This window comes from Cnephaeus nilssonii, assembly GCF_951640355.1.
Source record: "Cnephaeus nilssonii genome assembly, chromosome: 18".
Classification (NCBI taxonomy): Eukaryota; Metazoa; Chordata; class Mammalia; order Chiroptera; family Vespertilionidae; genus Cnephaeus; species Cnephaeus nilssonii.
In genome coordinates, this window is record NC_137089.1 from 2,920,711 (window position 1) to 2,944,183 (window position 23,473).

A 23,473-nucleotide genomic window follows, 5' to 3' on the forward strand; every position below is an offset into this window, starting at 1 on the left:
ACTATTTGGTGTTGCTCCGTTAATAGTAATTTAACCTACCATCCCCTTCTAAATGGTAAGCGGCCCAATTCTATGAGATACCAGCAACTCTGAACATGAGTGGCGCGTGCAGTGACGCCTCCAGGAGACGACACGGGCAAGATTAATACCCACGGGGCACACGCGAGGAGCGGCCTGAACTACCCCACCGCATGTACCTGCTATCTCTGTTTGCTCATGGCTGGATTACATTCTTGAGGGTGGGGAGGGGTCGATGGCAAAACAATGAAAACACATACATAACCACTTTGAAACGGTGAATCCAGAAAAGTGCAGGCTTGGAGTGTGGAGAGCAGAGAGGAGGAGCTGAAAATGAAGGCAGGAATGGGTCTGGAAGGAGGCTGTCAGGGCAGACAGGGTAGAGAAAGAGAAGGATGATGATTCAGGAGCAGAAATAACAAATATACACGCCATGGCATTTTAAGACTGGAGGGGAGGAGGTAAAGGAGCAGAAGCTAAGTTACAAAAAATAATAATAATAAGAGGCGCCGGCGTGGCTCAGTGGTTGAGCATCAACCTATTAACCAAGAGGTCACGGTTCCATACCCGGTCAGGGCACATGCCCGGGTTGCGGGTTCAATCCCCAGCAAGAAGTGGGGGTAGGTGGGCGGACCAATGATCCTCCCTCATCATTGATGCTTCTCTCTCTCTTTCCCTCTCCCTTCCTCTCTGAAATCAATAAAAAAAATAAATTATAAAACACACACACACAAACATGATACGCGGTGGTTCCGGGCGCTGAGGTACACAGCTATCTGTCATCCACAGAAATAACAAACCCAGGCGAGGCCCGGGCTCACCAAGAAAAGCAGGTCCGAGGCCACTGTGGCCACGTCACAGCTGGGACGGCTGCGCTCCCCACCGGGAGGTGTCCGCAGGCGGAGCCGCACCCCACACAGTGGCCTCTGGACCTGCCTCCCTCCCCCCCGTACATATGTGACTGTGTGTCACGTGTCCCTCGTTTCATGTAACTATGTGTCAATGCCTGGTTTGGACAGAAGGCCACAGCTGGGTCCAGGGAGGTTATCCCAGGCGGCTGGGGTTCCGGGAGAGTGGGACACGGTTGTGCACACTTCCTGTCTAGTGTCACTACAGTTGCGCACTGCTCAGCAGACAGACCTGGTGGTCCTCAGGGCCCAGAGCCAAAACAACCAGCCCAGTGACCTTCAAGAGATCTAAGCCAGTAACATGTCACAACATGAATACCCCGAGAAGCCCACCTGCTCCCCCAATCATGGAACACCCGGAGAAGCCCACCTGCCCCCCCCCCAATCATGAAACACCCCGAGAAGCCCACCTGCTCCCCCCAATCATGGAACACCCGGAGAAGCCCACCTGCCCCCCCACAATCATGGAACACCCGGAGAAGCCCACCTGCTCCCAATCATGGAACACCCGGAGAAGCCCACCTGCCCCCCAATTATGAAACACCCGGAGAAGCCCACCTGCTCCCCCAATCATGGAACACCCCGAGAAGCCCACCTGCCCCATCCTCTAAAACAGCTCAAATACCACTTCTCCACCTCATAGTCCTCGTGGCCAACACTGCCCCGCACTCTGCTCCCTAATCACTTTATTCATAAACCCTATTAGCATCTGTACGTCTTATTGAAATGAACCTGTTGCACCAAATAAAACGGCCCGTAATTTCTCAAGTGTCCTCTGCCCTCCAGAGTACTCCCGTCATGACCAGATCGGCCCCACGCCCTCTGACCCTGGCCCCTGCCCAGCCAGCGCCTGGGGACAGTGTCAGCAGGATCCCCCTCCTGTCTCCCCGGAGCACCTAACATTGAGCTTCTCCCGCTGGGCTGTGAGCATCAGCTTACTCCTCGGCAGGCCCCACCAAACCGAGAGCTTCTTAAGAAAAAACTTGCCTCAATCGCATCTGTTTGCCCGGCACAAGGCCTGGCTCAGAGAAACCCCTCAACAGATGTGCGGCACGTAAGCGGACGGATGGGCTCCCGGATGGATGAACCAGGGGATGAAGAGAGGGGAGCACACCTGGACCACAGGCTCTGCAGGACCTCAGCCAGGGCACCTGCTCCCACGCTGATGCGGCCCTGACCTCAGCTCCGTCACCTCTAGTCCCTGCTCAGCACCAAGGAGAGGGCTGATCCCGGGGAAACCAGGAAGAGGTCTCTCCAGCTTAACATCTTCAAAAACAACAGCCCTGAAACAGCGCTTCCCCCGAGTGTCAGGCCTGACACGCTCAGACATACCCCTCGGGAGAGTGCGTGTGCTTCAGGTCTGAGCACTCAGACTGCCGTTCAATGGGGTGCCGTTGCCCGAGTGCTGACAGTAGCTCAGGAAGAGAAGAGAAAGTGCCCTCGCTGGTTTGGCTCAGTGGACAGAGCGTCGGCCTGTGGACTGAAGAGTCCCAGGTTCAATTCCAGTCAGGGGCATGTACCTCGGTGGCAGACTCCTCCCCGACCCGGGCCCTGGTGGAGGCTCGTGCAGGAGGCAACCAATCGATGTTTCTCTCACATCGATGTTTCTCTCTGTCTTTCCCTCTCTCTTCCTCCACTCTCTCTAAAATTCAATGGAAAAATATCCTCGGGTGAGAATTAAAACACAAAAGAGAAGAGAAAACATTCCATGAATGGAAGATCATCTCAGTAGATGGGAGTTTCACACACAGCATTTCTCTCTCGCCCCCAAAGCTGAAAGTATAGGGTCAGCATCGAATCCACATCAAGCCGCCCTGTGCCCACCGCCGGGCCAGAGGGCCATGCACCGCCAGCCCCCCCGCCCCCAGCCCAGTCTGTTACCCGGCACCAGCAGGAACGCCTTTTAGAACTGGTGGGAGTGCACCATTAGCCTTTACACCGGCTGGCGGCCTGAACCCTACATGCTCAGTCATGCTAAGCAGAGATGCCTCCTTCCGCATCCTGAAAGCAGGGCTTTCTCAGCAGCCTGCTTCTAACATCATAAATACCTGCCATGGACGCTGCTCTCCGTTAGACACGGAAATGACCATCTGTCTTCCCCTGCTCGCATCAAAGCTGACATTGCAAAGCCATGGTGGGGATTTTATTTCATATCCTTTACTTCATGCACTTACTCATACGCAACCGAGTATTAATTATAGATTCATCATCTACTGGGATACGCACTATGTCCTCACTCATACACAGCAGAGTATTAATTGTAAACGGATTAGCTGCTAGGCTCTGAACTATCTGAAGACGGGCAGCGATATGATTGTCTATCTACCGCACATCAAGCATACAGAGGCTGTTGGGTACGGTTATCATTTTATGAAGGTTTCCAGGAGCCATGCTTCAGGTCGTAATGACTCAATGAGAGGGTCCCAACAAAGTTTGCTGAAAAGGTTCTGTACGTATGACTGAACTCCTAGCAGGCTGACTGTCTATAGAGATAGTAACTATGAACTCTTAAGCTCCAAACAAATTATAAAAACCAACTATCGGAAGCCCGAGGAGACTGGTCAGAAACAAGAAAATTCTAGAAGAGTCAGACTTGGGAGAAGGGAATGGCCTGGGTGAATTTACAGATTTTAGAATATTTAGCCTCAATAGCAGAGTTTCAGGCAACTACAGCGTTGAAATGTCAGAGAGGAATACTAGAAAAGACAAGATCAGAGTTGAGGAGCCCCTAGTTTCATGGATAAAATCCAACAATATATAAAAGGATAATATGTCATTACCAGGTAAGGTTTAACCTAGGAATGCAAAGTTGGTTTAATTTAAATAAATCAATCAATAAGATTCACCATGTGAAAAATTCAAGGGAGTAACATCCTGTGTTCATTTCAATAGATGCAGAAATGGCATTCAATAACATTCACCACTTCGTCAGGATCAAACCTCTCAGCAAAACTGAAGTACAAGGAACTTCCTCTACCTCATAAAGGTCATCTAATAAAAACCTACGGCTGTTACCAGTCTTAATGGTAAAATACTGAATGTTTCCTACATTGATCGGGATAAGGGAAGAATGCCTAATCTTCCCACTTGTATTCAAATATTATACTAGTGATACTAACCAATGCAATAAAGCAAGCTAAATACATAAAGAGCACACAAATTGGAAAAGAAGTAATCTGTTTATACAGATGATATAATTATGTACATAGCATATCCTAAAGAATTACAAAGCAACTTACTAGAACAAGTGAGTTTAGCAAGGTAGCAGCACACAACGTTAATATATAAAATTTTAATTAGAAGAAAAGAATTTTAAATATCCATTTTACAAGTGTCAAAACATAAAACTTTTAGGAACAAGTTTAACAAAAGACAAATAATCCCTTTATCCTGACAAGTATAAAATGCTGTTGATAGAAAATAAAAACCAAAATAAGTGGAAAGCTATACCATGATCAAGGAAGGGCAGTCTCAATATTTTAAGATGGCAAATCTCCATAACCTGATCAACAGATTCAATGCAAATCCCTACAGAATGTTTAGGGACAATTCATACAATACTTATTTAACTTATATAAAATTGCAAAGGATCTATATCCAAGAAATCCTGAGAAGGAAGGGCAAAGTTGAAGGGACTAAGTTACCTAACTTGATGTCTTACTATAGAAAGCTACCGTAATGAAGACAGTAGGGTAGTAGCATTAGGATCTGTAAGCAGAAAGTGTAAAAACAGACCCTCCCTTTCACAGTCATCTGATTTTCATCAGAGGTGCACAATCAGTGGGAAGGAAACATCTTCCAACAAATGGTGCTGAAAAACTGAGTATCGGTATGAAGAAAAAATGAATTTTGGCCCTCTCTCTCACACCATCCACAAAAATTAATTTCAGGGGCATCGTAGAACTAAAAGTAAAAGCTACAATGAAATACAGGAGACTGTCTTTATATTTAACAAAGAACTTTAAAATTTCCTTGAGGTTGGCAAAGATTTCTTAATTGGTAAAAGGTAACAATCAGAAAAGGAAATCCTGATACATCAGACATCATCAACATCGAAAACATCTGCTTATCACAAGACTCCATGAAGAAAATAGTAGACGAGTCACAGGCTGGTCCAAGTATTCACAAATCACGTGTCTAACAAATATGTGTCCTACAATTCAATGATAAGAAGGCATCCATCCCATTTAGAAATAGGCCAAAAATCTAAAAAGACACTTCACAACAGGAGATAAATGAACAGCCAATAAATACATGGAAAAGCACGCAAAACCGTTACTCATCAGGAAAATGCAAATTACCACCACAAGGAATGCCACTATATAATACACCACAGACTGGCTGAAATGGAAGCGATTGATAACATCAAAAGTTGACGAAGACCTGGAGTAATCACGATTGTGTGTACTGTCCCTGGAAATGTCACACGGTACATACAGCCACTTTGGGGGGTGTGGGCAGGGGGTGTAGTATGGCAATTTCTTGTAAAACTAAATGCACAGCAATTAAATGCCTAAGCATTTACTCAACATAAATGAAAACACATGGTCACAACGTGATCTGTATGAAAACGTGTGTGCAATTTGGTTTATAATAAGCCGCACTGAAAACTGCCCAGGCAAATGGACAACTTGTGGTGTACTCAGGTAACGGATTATTATTCAGCAATCTAAAGAAACCCACGACCGAGATCTACAAAAGTGTGCAGGAAACGTGTACATGGACTCACCAAAGAAAGAAAAACAAGTAAAAATAGTATCAATTCGGGCCAAATCTAAGACCAAGATTTTAGCATTAGATACAAACTTTAAAGCACCTGATAGCACAAAATGACACTTGCACAATGAATGAAAAACAGAACCTTTTCTATAGAATGGGTAACTACGATAAATAGTATTTTGAACATTTACGTGCTGAACCCCCTAATTTCATTCTTAATCCAACCCTCCTCTTACAAATAAAGAAACTAAAGTAGAACGAAGTTAAATAAGCTGTCCATCACATCGATGTGTGCCCGGTAAGCGTACTTTTAGGGCTCCACACCTCAGACAGTAACGACAGGGTCACTACGGCTTTGACTGCGTGTACAAGTCTGTGTGTGCTGGGGGCGGGGGCGGGGGCGGGGCTGTGCTAAGGGAACGACCCCTCGGGAAAATATCAAACACAACAGAAACGCCACTCCCTGGGAGGAAGCTCCCACGCCTGCCGTGGGCCTCACTGTCTTACCTTAGGGAACTGTTTTACGGGAATTAACACTTTCTGTCCCAGCTTCATGTTCTTATTAATCACCACATCAATGTACTTCTCTTCGTCCTTTCCTTCTCCTTTTTGAAACTTTTCTATTTCTGTGGAGGAAAAAAGATAACCATGAAGCGTGTGACTTAGAACTCCGGGGGCCGGGAGTTCTCGGCAGCTCTGTTGCGGCAAATGCAGAAACGCGGGCTACCAGATGGCTCCATCTCATCAATAATTCACCGCCGGGACCGTGGGAAAAATGCGCAGGCCACGGCCCTACCGAGCAGACCTCACCTGCCCGTGCTAATGGAAGCTCACAGACGGACGGGGGCATCAGAAGACGTTCCCTGGGACCTTCTGGAACCGGAGAGCAAGGCTGAGCCAACAGCAGCGAGGAGCCAGGAAGGGTTCTCGGGGCCGGGTTACCGAGTGCTGACAGCCCTGGTCGGGCATGGGCACCCTGCGCGGCTCGCCCAGGCCCCTCCCCTCAAGCTCGGATTCTTCAGGTGCCTTTCAAAGCCCCAGAAAATCCCTGTCAGTTGCCCGCCCCAAGCAAATCTTCCCTCCTCACCGGGGAGAAGATCAACGAGAGGCCCCTGTCTTTGCTAACGCTCTTCTCTCTACCTGGGATGTCATCTGCTGCATGACTTCAGTTCCACACATACCAGTATCTCCTTCAAGATCCAGCCCTGTCAGCTGCCACTCTTCACGCACCTCCGGCCCTTTCCTCAGGGGGCAGCAGGAGTGGGAGAATCGCTCCCTCCCGCCCTGACACTCACAAAGCACCTCACACACAGCTGCACTGGAGCTCTCTGCTGCAGACAGTATGCCCCCCCCCCCGCCACCCCCACCCCCAAATTCATATACAGAGATCCTAACCCTCCACCCCCGAATTTGATGGGATTTGGAGGTGGGGCCTTTGGGAGGTGATAGGTCATGAGGGTGGAGCCCTCATGAATGAAATTAGTGCCCTTACAAAACAGACCCCCTGCGAGGACACAGCCAGAAAACTGCCATCTATGAACCTGGATAGGCCCTCACCTGACACCACACCTGCAAGTGTGTTCACCTAGGACTCGCAGCCTCCAGATCCGTGAGAAACAGTTTTCGGCTGTCTGCAGGCCAACCAGTTTACGGTAGTCTGTTACAGGAGCCTTCGCTCGCTAAGATGCTCTCCCAGCAGAACCCACATTTCTCTTAGGTAACATGTGTTTCTTCATGCAACAAACATCCCCCGCTAAGCACCTACCATGTGCACGCTCCAGATCTTGGAAAACGTCAGTATAGTTTCCTCGAGTTATTGTATATAGCATTTGGCTGTGCCAGAGGCACACACGTAGGTGCTTGGATGACTGGTGAATGGATGTGCACATGGGCCGATTCCTCCACAGACTGACCACAAGGTACCCAGGCTCCGAGGAAAACAGTTAAGAAATACAAGGGAGTCACTACGGTCAAGCTGCTCAATTACTAAAACCAAGCACGCCGAGGCGCAGGGAGATGACCCTGCCCTTGTTTTAACCAGCCCGAGAACTGCGACTTGGGAGCTAGAGTTATGCCTGTAGATATAATACGCATGTACATATACACATATACACTGAGTGGCCAGATTATTATGACCACCCCATCAGTACTTCGTTGGGCCACCTTTTGCCTTCAACACTGCGGCGATTCTTCTTGGCATTGACTCCACGAGATGCTGAAAGGTGATGCGAGGAATCTGATACCATGCCTGATGAATAGCACTGTCCAGTTCTGTGAGATTGGATGGTTGTGGAACCAGCTGCCTGATGGCTCTTTTAACTTCATCCCACAAATGCTCTATTGGATTGAGATCTGGTGATTGTGGGGGCCACCTAAGCAAGGTAAAGTCTCCCTCATGTTCTTGAAACCACTCCTGCACAATACGAGCACCGTGGCATGGCGCATTGTCTTGTTGGAAGAAGCCATCTCCACTGGGATACGCCATCAACATGATAGGATGAACTTGATCAGCAATGATACTTAGGTATATTGTGCTACTCAGACGTTGTTCCACACGAATTAAAGAGCCCAAATCATGCCAGGAAAACATGCCCCAAACCATAACACTGCCCCCACCAGCTTGAAGGGTTGTACTCATGCATGTGGGGTGCATGCTTTCATGCTGTTTCCGTGAAATTCTCACTCTGCCACCTGCATGACACATCTGGAAATGTGATTCATCGGACCACATGACTTTTTTCCAATGCTCGATTGTCCAATCCTTGTGTTCCTGTGCGAACTGGAGACGTTTTATCTTGGTAACGGCAGACAGCAAAGGTGTTCGAACAGGCCTTCGGCTTCCATATCCCATACGTTGCAGTGTACGGCTAATTTGCCTACAAACGTCAGGTGGTCATAATAATCTGGCCACTCAGTGTAGTCATGTATAGACATATGTATCTACATATAAACATCCATGTAAATCCTATAGATAAACCTCTGATTATCCCCCGAAGGACTCAGGAAAGAATGTTCACATCTCCAGACCCCTTGACAGTCATCACGCAGACCGCCGGGCATCTGTAAGACTGTCATCTCGGACCAATCCACAAGCTAAGAATGCAGGACCGAATCTCAGGCATGTACGTTTTGCTATAAAAACTCTTAGCTTTCCTTTCTTCTTTGGAGCACTCCAAACTTCTTAAAGTTGTGTTTCTGATTTGCAAACCCTAAAACCCTTGAATAAATATCATTAACTTCTAGCCAGAGCCTCCTGATTCATTTCCACTTGGTGGACAGTTCAAAGAAGGGGACCTTTAAGCAGAGAGAAGGTACCACGGATGGCATCAGTTGTACAAAGGGGTGCAGATATTTATCTGTTTTGCTTGTGGAGCTGGGAATATTTAAGAACTTGATGTCACATTCCTGACACAATTCAATCCTCCCGGGCGATGACAAACAGGAAGTTCAGAAAGGTTACTTTGCTGTAATAAATGGCAAAGGTGGCATTTGTACCCAGGAGGGTCTGATTGTAACACAGCATGCCGCTACAGTCTTCCCCCACCATTATTCATCATGTCCTGTCGGACAGGAAATACGATTTTCATGGCACCTTAGGGCGAGTGGGAAACGCGTGTGAAGCTGGAGGCTTCAGTCACCACTGACGGGCCCGGGGGGACCTCGATGTCCTTCTCTTAGTAACTTCCCACCCCCGGACCCCTCACTCTGCTCATCAGCTCTGCACCCCGCCTGCCCCTGCGGTATCAGAACTGAGCCTGCTCTCTCCCGCTCCAGTGGGAGTGCTGAACAAAGTCTTCCTTCCCATTTTACAAGTATCAGGATCACTGTTTCCTTCACAACGCAGAGTAGAAGCTCTATGACAGGTGGGATGTAATGAAACATATCTACCGTATTTTCCAGCATATAAGACGACTTTTTAACCCAGGAAAATCTTACACGCCCAGTCGTCTTATACGCCGGGAAATGCGGTATTTGGTCTTTGAGGCCAGTCCCCGCCCGGCACAGAGCTCCTACAACCCTCGGGATTTCCTGGCCTCCTGTTCCTCACAGCAAGCCCCGACAGGCACCCCTGAGCTCAGGTAAGGAGGGGAGCCCTGGAGGAAGGGGGTGTGGTTGCCAGAAAAGCCAGCCCGGTGACTAGAAGGCTGAACCTTCAGCACCTGGCACTCCTGGCACCTGGGGAGGAGGAGCAAAGCTAGACGCTGAGGTCAATCCTCGGTGGACCCGGATGCAGTCAGGCATGCCCACGTGGTGGAAACTCCATAAAAACCCTTAAAGACCGGAGTGGGGAAGCTTCTGGAAATACCTTTAGCATAGTTAGAAGAGTCAACAAAATTGGGTACACTGAAACTTCCTAGGAAAAAAGAAAGAAACTTTAATGTACGTACACTTGTCAAAATAGATTTCGCTACCTCTTTTCAAATAACAAAGCACTTTATGATTTTGGAGAACTTGGAACATGTGCACAATTTAACGTTCAATTCCGCAATCGGATCGCAAAATGTTACTCCTCGCATCAGCTGACATTTAACCTTTGAAGTAACATGTAAAGTCATAAAGGCAAGGTTAAAAAATAAGGGGGAAAATAGGTATTTTACCATAGATTACATTAAAGTTTGAGATATGCCTGTGATTTTAAAGAGGAAAATGAAAATGAAAAGAAAATACATATTTTAAAAAAAACAACTTATTTCCTTTCTTGATAGTCAACTTTGCAAATCAGACCTTACTAAATAAAATGCCTTGTTACCTTAAGGAAGTTTTGGATATGTGGAAATATACATTTCACTGCTGGTGACCCCTCCCAGGGTGGGTGGAGGGAGGGGTCCCAGTCCTGAGCACCCCCACCGGCCTCCTGCTGGTGTCCCCCCAGGGTGGGTAGAGGGAGGGGGGTGCCCCAGTCCTGCACACCCACCGGCCTCCTGCTGGTGACTCCCCAGAGTGGGTGGAGGGAGGGGGGTACCCCAGTCCTGCGTACCCACCGGCCTCCTGCTGGTGATCCCCCAGGGTGGGTGGAGGAAGGGGGTGCCCCAGTCCTGCGTACCCACCGGCCTCCTGCTGGTGATCCCCCAGGGTGGGTGGAGGGAGGGGGTGCCCCAGTCCTGAGCACCCACCGGCCTCCTGCTTGTGACCTCCCCAGGATGGGTGGAGGGAGGGGGTGCCCCAGTCCTGAGCACCCACCGGCCTCCTGGCACAGAGCAGGGAGACGGGGGAAGCGGACCCGGGAGAACAGCATCAGCCGCCCGTCCGGCCTTTGGTGGAGGGAGGGGTTCTCCAGAAAGAGGTCTGACGCCTCTTTCCATCCAAGAGTCCCCATGTGAGGTGCCACGTGGAATACCACACAGCGAAGTACAGCAGGAACGGAAGCGGGGCCAGAGCCCCCGACGGCGCCGGTAGTGATCAGGTAATTACTATGGCGACTGTGCTGACGCTGATTCACCAAGCGGAGGGCTCTGTGCCTGACCTAAAGCCTCTCTCGCGTCTCATCCATCGATGATCGATCACCGCCCCCCCCCCCCGCCCCCGCTTTGCGAAAACTGCCCCTGAAGATCAAATGGGAGAAACTTGCCGAAGGTTAGACAGCTTGTAATTAGTCGGACGCAGAAAGAAATGAGGAGCCCCAGGAGAGTGAGAACACCTCCTCGCTCTACACCCCGAAACCTGTTCCAAAGTTACACGCAGCCCCACCGGAGGACGCAACTGACCCCAGACGAGAGAGAGGGTGCAGGCAGCCATCTGAACTCTGATTGACAGATTACTAGCATGTTCCCGGGCGGCTGGTCGGAAAGGACGTTTCTTAACCTCCACCATGACAGATGCATTCGCTAAGGAATTGTTTTATCTAAGCAATCCAAACCTAACGGAACGCCTATTAGATTTGAGCTGGAGCTGAAGCCACTAAAACCCGCCCAGACTAGACTGAGGCACACAGCTCACGGCCGCACAAATGCCCTTCCATGAACAGGAAAACATGGCAGAGGAGACATGCGTGTCAGTGTGTAATAAGGACCCATCAGCTCATCGTAAACACACATGCATATACCATCCAGGGAGCAGTCAATGGTCTGACTATTAAGGATGCCCAGAAGTGAACTTTATTTTTTTTTAAATATATTTTTATTGATTTCAGAGAGGAAGGGAGAGGGAGAGAGAGATCGAAACATCAATGATGAGAGAGAATCACTGATAGGCTGCCTCCTGCACGCCCCCTACTGGGGATTGAACCCACAACCTGGGCATGTGCCCTGACCATGAATCATCGAACCGTGACCTCTTGGTTCCTAAGGTTGATGCTCAACCACTAGGATTATTCCTAATATAACTCAACACATTGGTCACATGAAGATTCGGCAAACCCACAGATTAAATCAAGAAAACAGAGCATTAGGTTAATTCAGGTTAAGAATGACTTAAGCCAGTAACTATTGGGAGTAGGGATGAGAATAACAATCAAAGATTGGAAAAAGAAAAATCGAATTTTTAGTTGTAGCTGCCCAAGGGTTCAACCACATTTCTCACTTTTAATTGCGAACATCGTTAAGCATCCAGCAAAAGACCAGCTATCTTCAACAATTATCAGGCTCCGGAGGTCACCAATTAGAACCCTGCAAGGATTCGAATTAAGAAAAGTTCTGTGATTAGGTGAAGCAATGATCCAAGGGAGAGATTAGTCCTGTTCGGGCTGCGCTCATTATAAAACCCATTTCCTGCATGTGGCGCTCCCGAGTCTCCCGTTTACCCTGCCAACGGGACGCCAGCTCACTTCGAGGCAGCTCGAGAGCTGTGCCGACGATGTCCTACCACGGCCATGTGACATACGCGCTTGGCTCTCCTGAGACGCCGAGTGAATATTTGCTATTGATTAGGTAGACAGACAACAGCACAGACTTGAAGGGTGTGAGAACATTCCCAATGAACCCAAGGGTGTAACTGTGCCACGGCTGCTTTTTATTTTCAGCTCACCTCCATCACCACAGTCATTCCTTATTTACATACAGAGTGTCAGGGTAATCGGGGGGAAATGATCTTTAAGATACTAAACCACAGTTTTCATCTGATGATGATCAACAGGGTCACTTTTATGAAAAGAATTCCAAAAAGCCAAGAGCATGACCACGGATTGCAGAAAGGTCCCAGAGAACACACCTACTCCGCACACCTATCCACAGCCCTGGCCTGTGTGGCTCGGTTGGTTGGACGCCGTCCCGTGCACGGAGAGGTCGCTGGTTCAGTTCCCGGTCAGGGCACATGCCCAGGCTGCCAGGTCGATCCCCAGTGGGGGGCGTGCAGGAGGCAGCCAATGGATGATTCTCTCTCATCATTGATGTTTCTCTCTCTCTCTCTCCCTCTCCCTTCCTTTCTCACTAAAAGTCAACAAAAACGTATTTTAAAGATAAATAAATAAATAATAAAAGGCCCGTCAACAAAACCATAAAAGACATGCTAGAATAATAAGCATGGCCAGAAAAATGCAGCGTAATGATAACAGTACAAAAACGTACAAGATGCCCCCAAAGTGCCAGTATTTCCCTTATAACTCAATATCCTAAGCTACCTGCAAATTGCCAAAGAGGCATAAAAACACTGTGTTCCAAAACAAAACACAACTGCAACAGAAACACCCGTGTGGTCCCTCAGATCCAGCCACCCTAGAAAGTTTAAGACCGTGGTCGGCAAACTGCGGCTCGCGAGCCACATGCGGCTCTTTGGCCCCTTGAGTGTGGCTCTTCCACAAAATACCACGGCCTGGGCGAGTCTATTTTGAAGAAGTGTCGTTAGAAGTTTAAGTTTAAAAATTTTGGCTCTCAAAAGAAATTTCAAACGTTGTACTGTTGATATTTGGCTCTGTTGACTAATGAGTTTGCCGACCCCTGGTTTAAGACAATGACAGGATGCCATTTGCACTGAATGCAATAGTCACAGCTTCTGAGGACAGCAGTGATGTCAACACGGACACATCCAGCCACTGAACGCGGCACACGGCCTGTGCCCACTGACAGCAGCAGGAGCTCTGCGGACCCGCTCACGCTCCACCGCGTTTCCTAGCTCGCTTCTCCTTACGAGTCTGACCCTCTTCCGGGGCCATGCCCAGTGGGTTTTCTTAGAGGGATCTGACAGGTGAGGTGCCGATCTTCCCATTCCGGACCACGCTGTGCATGGGAATCATCCAGCATCTTAGGAGAAGTGACTACACGGAAGCCAGTCCATAGCATTTGCCTCTTTACATCTTGTCGTTCGACCATGATGCATTCAGTTAGCAACGATGCACACCAGTGGGTTCCAAGTGTCACAGTGACTGACGGCTGATGGCTCTGTTTTGAGGCTGACGACACAGATTACTATTACTTTACGGAACTGCCCCACACAGGCAAATGAGACAGAACTAAAGGGTAAGTAAGAGCGTTCCTTCGGCTAAAACTTTGCTATAACTAACAATACGTATCTTAGGTTGATGCCTGACTCCCTTCTGTTCTCTTGGCTCAAACACAGGAGGCTGCCCTGGCCAGTGTGGCTCAGTGGGTTGGGCATTGTCCTGTGCACCGAGAGTTCACCGATTCCCGGTCAGGGCACATGCCCGGGTGGTGGGCTCGATCCCCAGTAGGTGACATGCAAGAGGCAGCCGATCGATGTTTCTCTCTCTCTCCTTCTCGCTTCTTCTCTTTAAAATCAATTAAGAACATACTTAAAAAAAACAAAGAGGTAGAATAGTTTGTTGACCAATTCTAGGAACGAGTAACAAACTAGGATGAGAACACTAAGACTAGGAATCCAGGGAAGTGTCCGGAGACCAGTTTCAAATATTTACCGACTGTTATAGCAACAATGGTGGTTCCCCCCGCCCTCCCCCGAGGGCCACAGCACAAACAGATGCACCGCAGACCTGAAGAATTACTATTTCATGAGAGAGTGCGGGTGCACGACTGGGGGGAATTGTCTAAAAAGGCTCTGAGAGGGAGGAAATAATGGGAAAAGGCTGCAAAGCACGAAGAGAAGCAGCTGAAATGACTGCAAGCGCTCACCCTAAAGGGTAAATAATTCAGGAGAAAGCAGGACGTCCACACAAACACGTCTGCGTGTCTCACACAGGAGGGACCGCCGCTGACTCCCTCGGGAAAAGGCCGGCGGCGGAGCCCGCAGGAAAGGGGGCTCCCACCCCCGGGAGAGACGCAGATCCTGGCACCGCGTTTCCCAGGGAGGACCCGGCGGCCTGGAGACTCCTGTGGAGAGCCCGCCCAGCCCGGCCGCAGGCTCCTGGGGAAATGTCACAGAGAGCTCTTCCACACACAACACGGAGCGGTTCGGCCCCACTTCCCCGGACCCAGCTCTGCACCAGGAATGCCACATGCACTCGCAACGTGGTTACTGAGCCCTGGTGCGTGTGGCGCAGCTGCTTGAGCATCCGTCCCCAGGAGGGGGCGAGCAGGAGGCAGCCAACCCATGTTTCTCTCTCTTTCTCCTTCCCTCTCTCTCTCTCTCTCTCTCTCAAACCAGTAAAAACATACACCCATTTCCATTTGTTGAGTGACTATTCCATGACGTTGCTCATGGAACGGCACAGCGGGACCTGATGAACGTCGAGGATACCGGGGTTTGCGTGACGCAGCGTACTGAGCGGCTGTCCCTCAGCTCCAGGGGGCCCACCGGGCCTGCTCCAGGTGCTGGCGGGGATTCTGCAAGCCATTTCTCCTAGGCCGGAGGTTCCCCGATAGAGCAGGGCGGGGGAGGGGGGGTAGGAGGAGCTCTGAGGCGTGGGGTGCTGCTGGGTGGTCATTAGCAGAGGTCTGAACACCGCAGCTATGCCCTGACACCCGCATGGGTTATCAGAGCCACGTTTCTGATTTCCCTGTGAAAAGCGCAGGACGGATGACACTATAGCCCGGGCCCTCGAGAGGCACAGCCATCGGCAGCTGCTTGGAGCAGGGCAGCCTCCAGGCCTGGGAATACACGCGGCCCCACACGTTAGCCAGAGGGAGCGTGTCATCATCTTGCAAAGAGGTGCTATTCCAGGGACTAATTCCGTGTACACGCGGCGTTGTGAGCACCAGGAGGAGGAGAGGGACACGTCACATGGCTGATTACGCCGCTGCCAGAGAAAGGGTGGCACACGGGTCACACACAAATGCCCGGCCAGCCGAGCCCTCCCGATGCGGTGGCCCCCGGAGAGCCCGCACACGAAGCGGCTCGGGGGTGGGGGGGAATTCCAACGCGGCCCTAAGCGAACGCGTCCTCCGGTTACCGTGTCGCCGGCTTTTGCTCAGGGCGCCCTCCGAACTGGGTATTAACCCGCCGACCCCAGATAAGCATGGCCATCTAGCTTTTTGACAGCTGCAGGGGGAGATGGACTGACGATAATATGTTAAGAGGAGCTTGATTTGGTGAGGCCTGAAGTAACAGGAACTAATGAGAACACGGGTTCAGATGGCAGCCCAGCGCTTACGGACAGCCGACAGGCTCTGGGTCCCCTCGACCTCAATCCGGCCCGGTGACACCTCCTCCCAGGATGAATGACGCACCTCATGCCACGCCTCCACCCGCACAGGACCCCCTGCACGCTGCGTGCTGGTGTGTCTTCATGAGGGCAGGGCTCCTCTGCAGAGACGCTGGTCACCCTGAGCAGACCCCCGTGTCAGCGTGAGGAGGATGGGTGAGGACGTCCCCCCTGATGCCCCTGAGCAGACCTGTGTCAGCGTGAGGAGGATGGATGAGGACGTCCATCCTGATGCCCCTGAGCAGACCCCTGTGTCAGTGTGAGGAGGAGGGGTGAGGACATCCCCCCTGATGCCCCCTGAGCAGACCCCCGTGTCAGCGTGAGGAGGATGGGTGAGGATGTCCCCCCGGAGGGGAGTCGCAGCGACCCCCGATTCTCCTGCAGTCGCATCCGCTGGGCAGCGCCCCGGGGGAGGGAGTGGTTGGGCGAAACCGGAGAGCCTGAACATCGGGGTGCAGGTTCTAGAACCCTCTGCCCTCACTCGCCCCTTGCCGATGGCTTACTGGGGGGAGCTGCTCGTCCGCTCTGAGACTCAGCTGCGTGACCTGTACGATGGGACCTGCTATTGCCCCAGGGAGCCGAGGAGGAGAGCACACCTGAGTCCGTGGGAAGGGCACCACTCCCAGCTGCAGGGGCGCCTGGTGCCCGCGGGGCCACGGCAAGGGCCCCGAGGCAGGGCCCCTCGGAAGGTCACGGCCACGGCCACGCAGCGGAGGTGAGCGCAGGGCCCGGGTCACTGTGGGAGCCCTTCCAAATGCAGAGACACCTTTGCCTCAGGGGCCTGGCCGGCTCCCAGGCTCGGGGCTCCTGCGGAAACACAGGCGCCTCCCCCGGAGCAGGGCCGGGGTCCGCTGGGTGAGGGGGAGCCCCCTGCAGGGGTCCCGAGCTGGGCTCTCCCACGGCGCCTACAGACCCCGGCTCCGGGCCCTCCCGAGGAGGACACACAAGCTGGGGAGTGCTCTGTTCCCGGGACACGGTCACTGCCGCTCCTGCCCTGGGAGGCCGTCACAGTGAGCGGTAAGGCATCGAGCCAGCCCGCCCGCCCGCCCAGCAGGACGTCCCGGGACGATGGAGGCGGATACCCGTGTGGTCACGGCAGCAATCACTACTGTGGGGGCGGCTACAGAGTTTGGACAGGTTCAAGCCTCGGACTGATGAGAGGGCACAGTCCTCTCGTAGCCACGTGCAAGTCCCAGCGTGGAGGGCAGAGCCCTCCCCACATCATGATCGCCAACAGCTGGAGTTGTGAGCTTGAACCTACGGTCCGAACACGTGGCCCCACGTGCCTGAGTGATAGAGCTCAGGTGCATGTAGTTGAGTAGGATGGAAACCCACGAGAATGCTGTGAACATCTTGACCCGCCCTTACTGTGCCTCGTGGCATCAGCTATAAAATAAAGACACAGCTTGTAGTGCGTGGTGCTATCTCTCTATCCGGGAGCAGTGTCCCACCCAGACCCAGCTTTCATCCTCTTGTCTGTCTTTTCTCAATGCTTCACCGCCCCCTCTCAGGCTCACCGAACCTGGCTGAGCTGGCGCGGCACGTAAGGCGCCCTGGGGCTGAGGATGCCATGGCCGTGCCGGCTCGCCACACACCACCACGTCTGGCTTCTGAGCACGTGAAACGTGGCTGGTGTGTGTGTCTGACTGAAGAAATGAACTTCTAGTTCTAGTTCAGTTTAATTAATTACATTTAAAAGCTTCACGTGGCCAGAAGCTATGACAGCCCAGATCTGGAACATAGCCAACAACCAAACCTCGCGTGAAGAGGCAGGCGGGTGAGCAGCAGAGAGAGAGAACGGTTAAACATGTATTTTTTTCATCCCGCCATTGACTGAGGCCTTCGATATCCCACCACGGCTCGCTAACGGGCACCCCGCGGCTCTGAGCAGGGGCCGGAAGGGGCGGACCACCACGCGGGCCTCGGAGGCAGGCGACCACGGCTCCATAAACGGTGGGTCTATTACTGCCTAATACGGGGATACGGACCCTGTGCTCAGGAAAGACCACCTGTGGATGCTCTCAACACAAAGTTTAAACTTTGAGCTTTTTTTAAATTATTATCATTGATATCAGAGAGGAAGAGAGAGGGAGAGACAGATAGAAACATCAATGATGAGAGAGAATCACTGATCGGCTGCCTCCTCCATACCCCACACTGGTGATGGAGCCTGCAACACGGGCATGTGCCCTGACCGGGACTTGAACCCTGATCGCCTGGTACCTGGGTTGATGCTCAACCACTGAGCCACGCTGGCCAGGCTAAGCCTCGCGCTCTGTAACACACACACACACACACACACACACACACACACACACACACGAATGAAGGATTACAAAAGGTGAAAGAGGCATGGGACTCCCAGGTCCAAGCTCAGGAGAACTTCAGGGTGGGTGTGTCCTGTGTGTGAGCTGAGGTGAAGGAGGGGGCGTGGCCATGAGAAGGCACCCAGTGCAGGGGGGTGGGGCGCGAGGTTAGGGGGCGGGAAGGATGCTCAGTGGACAGATCCCTGGTCCTGTCTGCAGAGACCAGGGGCCGCAGCAGCAAGAGCCTCAGGCGCTCTGAGGAGGCAGGGAGGCGGCACGGAGGGAGGGACGGGCCCCGGGGGGGGGGGGGGGGTAGGGGAAGGGCGCAGGGGTAGGAGGCGGGCTGGAGCCCGGAGGCCTGGCCCCGGCTGTGGCCGGGAGATGCCCAGCTCAGGAAGGGAGCAGAGTGCGGGGAGGGCACTGCCCACGCTCTGTCCCGACGGAGATTTAGTGTCCCGCATCGGGGTGAAGGCTCCGCTGCTTTCATAAACGAAGGTGCCACAAGCAGACGGCACAGGAACAGAAAAGGAGATTTTTTAAGTGATTCTGAGACCCTCTACCGGCCCCTGTGACGACCTACATCAGAAGAGTGAAGCAAGGTTAAACACGTCAGCAATTCAAGCAAAAGGCACAGGATTGACCTGTACACGGAAAGGTGGGGGTTCGGTCCCCATTCGTGGCGAATATGGGAGGCAACCGATCAGCTTCCCTTCCCAGACCCTTCCCCTTCAGAGTGCCTGCCTTCCTGCCCGTGGAGAAACCTACTTCTAGAATCTTCCATCCAGCCTGTAACTCCTCAAATGCTGACCAATTCCGGTTTGCGGGTTACTCAGGGCCCCTTCCTACTCCTCGTAACAAAGGACCGTGAGCGGCACAGCGGGAAGCACCCAGGGAGCGTCCCACTATCCCTTCTTGTCACCTCAGCCCTTTATGTACCAAAGAGAGAGGACGACCACCCTGCCCCCCGGCCGGGGCATGTGACTCCTCACGATGGACGGCGCCGCCCCGCCGGCCGCTGAGCCGCTCGGAGCCGCCTGCCTCCCGGGAGCCTTTGTCCACGTTGTCAGGCCCGAGTCTGACCGCCCTCAGCAGCGGTGGCGGCGGTGGCGGTGGGTGAGACCTGTGCTCGCCTATTAAATATTGAGACCCAGCGTCGCCCATATGAAAACATGACTTACGATTAAACACCCTCAAGGGCGCCCGGCCGGTGTGGCTCAGTGGTTGAGGTCGACCTAGGAACCAGGAGGTCACAGTTTGATTCCCGGGTCAGAGCACATGCCCGGGTTTCCGGCTCGATCCCCAGTCGGGGGGGCGTGCAGGAGGCAGCTGATTAATGATTCTCTCTCATCATGGATGTTTCTATATCTTTCCTTCCTCTCCCTTCCTATTTGAAATCAATAAAAATATAATTTTTAAAAAAACCCGAAGGTCATTGTAGACACTGCATAACAGTTTTAGCTCCGCCCCATAAGTAACAAAGGTCAACTCTATTTTAAATGTAACAAATATTTTCTAGTTCATCATAACTTTGTGGCAGGATGAGGGGGACGAGAACTCTAGCATGGGAGGAGACCACTCAAAAGGAAACTGTTTTATATATTTTGTTTTTGTTTTATATATTTTTAAAAAACATATTTTTATTGATTTCAGAGAGGAAGGGAGAGGGAGAGGGAGAGAGAGAGAAATATCGATGAGAATCAGTGATCAGTTGCCTCCTGTACTCCCCCCACTGGGGATTGAGCCCACAGGCCGGGCATATGCCCTGACCGGGAATCGAACCATGACCTCCTGGTTCATGGTGGACACTCAACCACTGAGCCACGCCGGCCGGGCCTGCATCCTCTCCCCCTCCCGGCCAATGCTCCACATATTTTAGGCGACTGAGTGAACAAATGACTAACCTAGGTGCACTGATGACATTCAAATCCACAGAAGAGTTTAACAATGAACCTCTCCCATGGCTTCCACACGCCCGTCCTTCGTCTCCCTCTCCACCGCCTGTCACGCGCCAGGGGCCACGCTGGCTGCGGAGTTCCTCCCCAGACGAGACTGAAGGCGTCTTGGTGACGGGGACACTCGGAGCAGGAAAGCAGACATTCGGAGGAGAGTGAGGGCAGAGGCGGGCCATGGCGGCCTTAGCCGAGGACTCGGTCCAGTCTGCTCAGGGTCCGAGGCGAGATGTGCAGGCCGGGACCCGGGGAAGGCTTCCCCACGAGGACCCGGTGGCCGGGCCCGGCCGTGCCTGACCTCTGGCCGCCGGGGGAGGGTGGTCGGCTGGGGGAGGAGCCGCTCATCGAGGGGGAACCCCACAGGAGCCTGGTGCGGAGACACTGCTCCGTGGTGACGAAAAGCTCTTAAGTACCAGCCCCCCAACGCTCCCCAGAGGAAGAGTGCCGTGTGCGCTAAGGCCCCGTCCCCCAGAGCAATCAACACAAGATGGACAGACAGGACAGGATGGGGCTTTTCATCCTCGAGCCTGTGGTCCTCCTTGAAGCCACTGATGTATATGGAGCCATGAGGTATCCCTCTAGGAGCACAGGACTCGAACCCTAGACCGCAGGGCAGCCTGGGGGAGAGGAAGGAAGTGGCATCCCGCCGCTGTGACTTAGCACAAAGGGACAGGATACTTCCCACTCAGCCGTCACAGGGATATCAGCCGACCGTGGCCCAGTTATGCAGAACAATAACCTATTTTTTTGAGAAGTCAAATGAATAGGCCAAAAAGCACAGTCAATTTCCAGCCTTCTGGCCTTGGATGTTATTTATTCCCTAAGTCACGCCTTCCTTGCTTGTAAATGGAGAAAATACCACTTGCTTTTCATGGTTGAGAAAATAGGCTGGATGCATAAAGGACACCTGCTGAGCGCTGCACTTGACGCTAAGCAGACTTTGATAAGCGAATCCCGCCTTGGGACACATTGTCGTTAAAACACACCAGTGTTTCCTAGGGCTCTCCTGTTTATGGAGACCTGGCCTAAGAACCTCACCAGGGTGGGCTGTTCACTCCCTTCCCAGGGTGCTGTGCTCCTCGGGGCGAAAGACAGGAGAGAGAGCCCGGCCGGCGTGGCTCAGTAGTTGAGCATCGACCAAGGAACCAAGAGGTCACGGTTCGATTCCCAGTCAGGGCACATGCCCGGGATGCCCGCTCGATCCCCAGTAGGGACGTGCAGGAGGCAGCTGATTGATGTCATTTGCCATCCGACGTTTCTATCTCTCTCTCTTCCTCCCTCTCTCTCTCAAAATCAATAAAAAGTATTTTTATAAAAAAAGACAGAAGAGATGCCTGTGTCAAAGGTAATATGGTCAAATTCATGCAGAAAATAAACATTTACGAACCCTGAATGCCTTCAATGCAGCCATCCAGACGCCGCAGGAAGGGAGAGAAAGGCACGCCTGAGAGATGAGCCCAGGTCAGGAGACCTCTGGGCGTGTGGGCTGGTGACGGCACCCTGGTCTTCTGAAGCCTCCACATGGCACTCAGACTCAGGACCGGAGGACTAGGGGTGACGGGGAGGGAGGAGAGGGGGGATGTGGGGGAGGAAGGGCTAACTCACTGTGAAACAATGAAACCTTGAAACATCCTCTGTAACACAAACATCTAGGGCAATAAAAACATCAATCCTACCAGCCGACCTTTGTCAACCTCAGCTCGCCCAAGGTCATGGCCAGGTCGTGCAAGCAGTCAGCTGAGGTCAGACAGGAGTCTGGGGCGCGGAGGTGGCGGGGAACACCAGGAGGAAGCGCCCCTGAAGGGCGGTGCTGTGAGGACCCAGAGGACCGCCTCGGACTGGGGCAGCAGGAGGGCGGGCAGAGCGAGGAAAGGCAGGGCTTCAGCACCACGTGCCGGGAGCAGGGCACCGTCACGGATGTGCAGTGCGCACCCCGGTCCCCGGGAGACGGGGGTCTGCCGTCCGCCCTGCCCCGGGGATGCTGTAGGGAACAGAACCCACCCAGGCCCGACCTCTCGGGGACCACAGCCCAGCAAGGGGACGCACCGTACAGGGGTTGGGGAGGGGTGGCCAGAATCACCCAAGGAAACCGGAAGTCCTCCAAGTGTACTGCCAGCTACAACGGGATCGTGACGGTACAGCACCACCTGTCACCACAGCAGCTGCGCCCGCTCACGGCTGGGCACCCGCCGCTGCGGTGCGGGGCTGGGCTTTGCGCAGACATCGGGCCTGGTCGGAGCAACGAGAACACCCACAGAGGCGAGGTAACCCTCCTGACGCATGGCTACGGGCCAGCACTGGTCGTAGCCCAGGCTTCGCTGGGCGGAAACACTCAACAACGTCCACTCGGAAGATGTTTATGTGTCCGCTACGGAGAGGACCCCCACACACGGGGCCCACAGCAGTGACCGCGACCCGACCTCTCTCCATGCGAGTCTCCCTGATACACGGGGTTCGGACACGATGCTCAGAGCCGCCTGGAACCCGGCGCCCTCTGTGGTTCCAGGAACAGCCTGACTCCCAACCAGCGAGGACGTCAGGGGCCACAGGAGCCCCGCTTCCTCAACGTGCCCTTGACGGGGGCACCATGTTTGACAAGGACGCCCGGCCCGCGGGAACCTGGCCGCCCTCTCCTTCCCTCTCCCGGCTCCGGGAAGCTGGGGGTGAGGTGTCACCCCGCCCCTCGGCCGGGCGGCAGGGCAGCCGCAGCCAGGAGGGTGTGCTCAGGGCTCGGCCACAGAAGGAAAGGCGTGCCCGCCTACGAGCCAGCAGGGCACCTGGTCACGCCGATTAGCCAATAATCTGGCAATAACAATGAAAAGACCTAAAAGCCTCACTTCCCCCTTAGGTTCCTATTTTAGATCAACATGGTAATAGTCTCCCCTTGGCCAAAGCTAAGTGTACGAGAGATCAGTATTAGCAAGTGTACAAGTCAATCAAGTATACGTGTATCAATACGGAAATATGTCACTTTACGTAAAACTACAGTTTCCTAGAAATGCATTTATCTATTATAGAAGTGCGTGCATTTATTGGTCCGGGGGACATGTCCCACAGCGTTAAAACCATCCTGTGAGCCTAACA

The 23,473-nt window shown here is 52.6% G+C and overlaps 1 protein-coding gene across 4 annotated transcripts in view; it reads right to left on the reverse strand.

Annotated features, from left to right (window-relative positions):
* KHDRBS3 (KH RNA binding domain containing, signal transduction associated 3) overlaps positions 1-23,473 on the reverse strand; it is a 257,417-nt gene that overhangs the window by 42,125 nt on the left and 191,819 nt on the right. For all 4 annotated transcript variants that reach the window (XM_079796554.1, XM_079796553.1, XM_079796552.1 and 1 more), the window contains one exon: positions 6,153-6,271. In XM_079796554.1, coding sequence (XP_079652680.1) covers positions 6,153-6,200 — 48 coding nt within the window. In that variant the 5' untranslated portion in view covers positions 6,201-6,271. The remainder of the gene's footprint in view (positions 1-6,152; positions 6,272-23,473) is intronic.